The sequence below is a fragment of the Asterias rubens genome, chromosome 6, assembly GCF_902459465.1.
Source record: "Asterias rubens chromosome 6, eAstRub1.3, whole genome shotgun sequence".
In the NCBI taxonomy this organism is placed as follows: domain Eukaryota; kingdom Metazoa; phylum Echinodermata; class Asteroidea; order Forcipulatida; family Asteriidae; genus Asterias; species Asterias rubens.
In genome coordinates this window covers 2,598,324-2,604,323 of record NC_047067.1, presented here as the reverse complement: position 1 = coordinate 2,604,323, position 6,000 = coordinate 2,598,324, and the positions used below count along the sequence as shown (strand labels likewise).

At 37.8% G+C, this 6,000-nt stretch overlaps 1 protein-coding gene across 1 annotated transcript; it reads left to right on the top strand.

Annotated features, from left to right (window-relative positions):
* The first annotated feature begins 1,142 nt into the window (after nt 1-1,142).
* On the top strand, nt 1,143-5,400 carry LOC117291276 (L-rhamnose-binding lectin CSL3-like). Its single transcript, XM_033772908.1, has 5 exons — nt 1,143-1,212; nt 2,091-2,399; nt 2,632-2,816; nt 3,330-3,441; nt 5,116-5,400. The coding sequence occupies exons 1-5, from the start codon at nt 1,143-1,145 to the stop codon at nt 5,313-5,315; spliced, it is 876 nt and encodes a 291-aa protein (XP_033628799.1). The 3' UTR covers nt 5,316-5,400.
* Nucleotides 5,401-6,000: the final 600 nt, after the last annotated feature.

The window sequence follows — 6,000 nt, the reverse complement described above, 5'->3', positions numbered from 1 at the left end:
ACATTCATAAGGCGCAGTCATATTTGTTCTTGAAAACCATACGTTACCACAAAATCGTAACAATATTTGAAGTGGATATTAAACTCCACTGTCATCCAAATAATACCGTATTGTTTTTTTTGTCAGACAAAGACGCGATTGTCGGATGTACTTCAAAGAGCATGCCCTCTTCATTCAATTGAGGAAATAAAACCCCTGGTGACCTTCTGACCACCGATGCTCATTTCAACCAACAACGTCAGGACACTTTCCTGAAGTTTTGAGATCACTACCTTAAAGACACTAGACACTATTGGTAACACTTGGTGTATCTCAACATGCATAAAATAACAAACCTGTGAAAATTTGAGCTCAATTGGTCGTCGAAGTTGCGAGATAACTTTGGAAGAAAAAAACACCCTTATCACACGAAGTTGTGTGCTTTCAGATGCTTGATTTCAAGACCTCAAAATCTAATTCTGAGGTCTCGAAATCAAATGTGTGGAAAATTATTTCTTTCTCGAAAACTACGTCACTGCAGAGGGAGCCGTTTCTCACAACGTATCAACCTCTCCCCATTACTCGTTACCAAGTAAGGTTTTACGCCAATATTTATTTTGAGTAGTTACTAATAGTGTCCGTATTGTTTTTGTGTGTGTGTTTTGTTTTTGTAAGATTTCTGAAAATCTGGATCATATAAAATGTCCATCAGGAAGAATGATCTGTTGTTGGAATACACAAGGTAAAATAAAATTTCTCTGAAGGGAATCGTTTCTATAAATATTATACATTATCAATCGTTGAAGTGTTTTCTTATCAAGTAAGTTTTAACGGTCATTATTTTTTGGAGTAATTACCAATATATATATTTCTCACTTTTATCCACACTCAGTAGGTTTGTTCTGACTTAAAAGAATTGGTAAAGCTGGAATGAGATACAATGGGACCATCCATTGACCAGCCGGTAGATTCTGAAGCACCGTTTCATTGCTATTACAAGTGGTCAAAATTGTGATTGGTTTAAAACTCAAAACTTCAGATGCCGTATGGTAAACAATTTCATGTTGTGGGTGACACACTCTTGGAGATCACATAAAAACCAAATTGAATAGGCATTTTAGTAAGCAATCGTCGACAGGTTGTGCCGTGTTTAGAGAGACAGAATGGTTTACGCGAGCGCCTTTGCTGTGCTGCTGGCTTTGTTTGTCTGTGCCCAATCGTGGGATGATGGAGGTAAGACATGAGGGGGGGGGGTATAGTTTTAAAAAACAAATTAAACATCAATATTTAAACATTTTACACCAGAATCTAGTCTATCATTACAACAGTACTATACCTAAAGGGTCTGTATTCGTTTGCCAACATGTGTCTGAAAATTAATGGCAATAACTTAAGAAGTAGGCCTACAGGAGTTTTGGATAAAGTAGTTTTTAGAAACTTTCCACTTCGAGGTACTATTTTTATGGAAAAATATATTACCTTTTTGTTCCCAACAAATTTTAATCTGAGAGGCGTTTCCTGCGGATAATTCTTCCTGCGTGGACATAACCGCTTCAGATTTTCGGCAATATTATCTCAAAAACGCTACCACATTTGAGATGAAATATTTTCACAGGTTATAGTTTTCGTATAAAAGGATTCAAATAAGAAAACTGTGGGTTTTCTCTTTTGAAATTCGAAAGACAAACTGTTGGCAGACAACTTGAAAAAAGTAGTGCTATTGGAGACTCTTAAAGGCAGTGGACACTATTGTCAAAGACTAGCCTTCACAGTTGGTGTATCTCAACATTATGCATAAAATAAAAAACCTGTGAAAATTTGAGCTCAATCGGTCATCGAACTTGCGAGATAATAATGAAAGAAAAAAACACCCTTGTCACACGAAGTTGTGGGCGTTTAGATGGTTGATTTCGAGACCTCAAGTTCTAAATCTGAAGTCTCGAAATCAAATTCATTTAAAATTACTTCTTTCTCGAAAACTATGGCACTTCAAATGAAGCTGTTTCTCTCAATGCTGTATACCGTCAACCTCTCCCTATTCCAGAAAGGTTTTATGCTTAAAAATATTTTGAGTAATTACCATTAGTGTCCAATGCCTTTAAAATCTGCAAAACAACTTTTGATTGCTGTTTGTTTTCTTCTTACCACAGTAATCATCAAAACTGCGTGCGAGGGCCAGTGGCTTAACATTGACTGCCCAGCTCCGACAGCCATCAACATCAGATCAGCAAACTACGGTCGCAAGTCAGGCGACAATGTATGCAGTTCGTACGCTAGCGGTGCCTGCGTCACTGAGAACTCTCTCAAGGCGGTAAGGGTCAAGTGCCAGGGGGAGAGATGGTGCAAGATCCAAGCCAACAACGCCTTCTTTGGGGGTTATTGCTCGGGGCCGAACAACTATCTTAGCGTTGGATACACATGTAAGTGACCTTTTTTCCCTGAATTAGTCCTAGCTTTTGTGTTATTCTTAGAATAAGATATTTAAAGTCACTTGTAAATAATTTAACTTGTGAATTTATTTAATATACTTTGTATAGCGCGCACAGGGATAACGTTTATTAGGTGCTATATAAATCGAATGTGTTTTATTTGTTTATGTATTTATTTATTTTTAGTAGATATTTGACAACTTTATGTTTTCTCATTTTTTAGGTGATTATCCCTCAATGAAGAATAAAATCGTTTGTCAAGGGGAAACCCTGAATCTCGACTGTAGATCTGGTCATCATATTGCGATTGATAATGCTATCTTTGGCCGTGTCCATGGTAACGCCATTTGTCCAAAAGATCCGTTATGGGTGAAAAATGTGAACTGTGTTGCCCGTTCTAGCGTTGAGGTAAAGTTCGTTCTCCTTTTTCTTCCCTTATTTTTCTACCAACTAACAATATCAAATACGATCTTTGTCATTTAGTTTTAAACTGTGTAAAAAAAGTAAGTTTTCCTTGTACTTGTAGCATATCACTTTATATTTAAAATAACAAGTTGCATCCCCTTTGCTGCCGCTTCCCAGGTTTCAAATAACCAAACAAATAAACAACATTTGTTTGATAAACAACACAAAGCAGCAACAAAGCAACAGCAAAGGCAACCGCAACAGTAGCAGCAGCACAATGTGTTATACTATCAACAGCTATCCAATGCTCGTTACCAAGTCAGTGTTTAATATTTGTTTTGAGTAATTACCAAACGTGTACCTTCCCTTTAAGACATTTTTATATTGTGCATGTTCTAGTGTAATTCAACCATATCGGTTGTCATACTGTTCATTCATTTGTAATGTTTTTATGAAATAAACCAATAAATATAACTGTTATGGGGAATTGTTCTCTCTTTCTGATCTGTATAATAGGTCGTGAAGAGTAAGTGCCAGGGGAAGAGATGGTGCACAGTAGCGGCTAAGCTGGGAGTATTTGGCGACCCATGTCCAGGAACATGGAAATATCTGTCTGTTCGATACACCTGTAAGTCTTCTCATAAATTAATCAAAATTATGCTAATTACATTCACAAACGCCAGTAGGCCAATGAGTTGTGCATTTTGTGTGTTCATTCTACGCGTGTGCTCCAAAATGGTTACAACAGCCTTTAGTCAAGGCTCACGCGGCACCCCCCTGTGTCAAGTACGACCCATAATTTAATTATGTCACGCACGAAAAAAAGACCAGTGCGAATGGCGCCTTGATTAAAGGCTACCCCCCCCCCCCCCCCCCCATACAAAACATAAATTCATTTAGCAACTGGTCTTCTCTCATTCTTCTTTGCCCATACCTTTTTTTTCTGAAAACATAATCCATTGGACTGGTCAAAATACTGGAAGATTGTTTTTAGAAGTTCTGGGAATTATGCATTCATATTATAAACCCACCAATCCACAGAGCTTCTTAGTTGTACCCCTTATTGTGATTGCCCCATTTACACATGTATACCCCGTGCTACAGTGAAACCCCTTTGCTTTTTGTAACTTTTTGTAATTACTCAAAATATTTTTGTGCATACAAAAAATTTACTTGTTAAAGATCGATGGAGAGCTGTTGACAGTATAAAACATTGCGAGAAACGGCTCCCTCTGAAGTAATGTAGTTTCGAGAAAGAAGTAATTTTCCACTAAAATATTTGAATTTGATTTCGAGACCTTCTTAGTTGTCCCCTAATTGTGTTTGCTCTATTTATACATCTATACCCCGTGCTACAGTGAAACCCCTTTGCTTAGTCTGATTGTTTTAAGTGGCATCCCTCTGAAGCCACTTAAAGACACTGGACACTATTGGTAATTACTCAAAATAATTATTAGCACAAAAACCTTACTTGGTAACGAGTAAGGGGGAGAGGTTGATAGTATAAAACATTGTGAGAAACGGCTCCCTCTGATGTAATGTAGTTTTCGAGAAAGAAGTAATTTTCCACGAATTTGATTTCGAGACCTCAGAACTAGATTTTGAGGTCCCGAATTCAAGCATCTGAAAGCACACAACTTCGTTTGTCAAGGGTGTTTTTCCCCCACTATTATCTCGCAACTTCGACGACCAATCGAGTTAAAATTTTCACAAGGGTGGATTTCACAAAGGTAGTCCTAACTTAGGACTAGTCTTTAGGCAATATAGAGATGGGACCGGTCCTAAGTTAGGACCAGTAACTCATCCTAACTTAGGACTGGTCCTATCTCTTAGCATTGCCTAGAACTAGTCCTAAGTTAGGACTACCTTTGTGAAATCCACCCCAGGTTTGTTATTTTGTGCATATGTTGAGACACACCTAGTGAGAAGACGTCTTTGACAATTACCAATAGTGTCAAGTGTCTTTAAGTTATATAGAGTCTATTCTGTCTTTAGTTGAATATCGAACCGACTCTCACTATACTTATAACATGTTTAGGCTATAGTCCATGTTGTAGTTTTGTTTGTCTGGGCATACCTACCCCACGCTTTGGCTATTCTGGTTATGCCGCCATTTCCAATTCTCCTCTTACTGTTCTTTGTTATGGCTATTTTGATTCTCTTTTTAAATTGAAATAGATGTCTGGAAATGAAAATTTAAAATATGAGGTCAAAATGAGGTTTGCTTTAGAAGGAAGGCCTGAAGGGTTGTTATCTTACATACTAATAATCAGGCCTTTGCTGTATCTGTTTCTTTATACAGGTAAACGAAATGTTTCAGGCTCATCCAGTAGGACTCGTTCATCTGGAAGCAGTTCTTCCCGAAGTGGTTCATCTGGAAGCAGTTCTTCCCGAAGTGGTTCATCTGGAAGTCGTTCTTCCCGAAGTGGTTCATATGGAACAAGTAAACGACAAATTTCAGGCTCCTCCAGTAGGATTCATTCCTCTGGAAGTAGTTCTTAATTCCCGAAGTGGTTCATCTGGAAATTGCTTATACTAAGTTTCCTTCGGCAAGGGTCCGTTTGGTTAAGCATATTTACTTTGGAACTCAAGTTTGGTTAGTAGGCCATTGTAATGGTGATAATGTACTACCATATAGTTGTCTTAAAGCCATTGGACCCTTTCGGTTCAGAAAAAAAAATAAAAGTTCACAGATTTACAAATAACTTACAGGGTTTACAGAAGGCAATGGTGAAAGACTTCTCTTGAAATATTATTCCATGAAATGCTTTACTTTTTGAGAAAACAGCAAAACAATATAAATTCTCGTTGGATTTATTTTAAACACATGTCATGACACGGCAAAAAGCGCGGAAACAAGGGTGGGATTTCCGTTGTTTTCTCCCGACTCCGATGACCGATTGAGCCTAAATTTTCACAGGTTTGTTATTTGATATAGAAGTTGTGGTACACAAAGTGTGGGCATTGGACAACACTGTTTACCGAAAGGGTCCAATGGCTTTAAAGGCACTGGACACCTTTGGTAATTGTCTAAGACCAACATTCTCACTTGGTGTATCCCAACGTATGCATAAAATAACAAATCTGTGAAAATGTTGACTGAATTTGAGTTGCAAGAGAATAATGAAAGAAAAAACACCCTATGCACAAATTACTTTCCCAAGAACCGTTCAGGGTTGGATCAGGC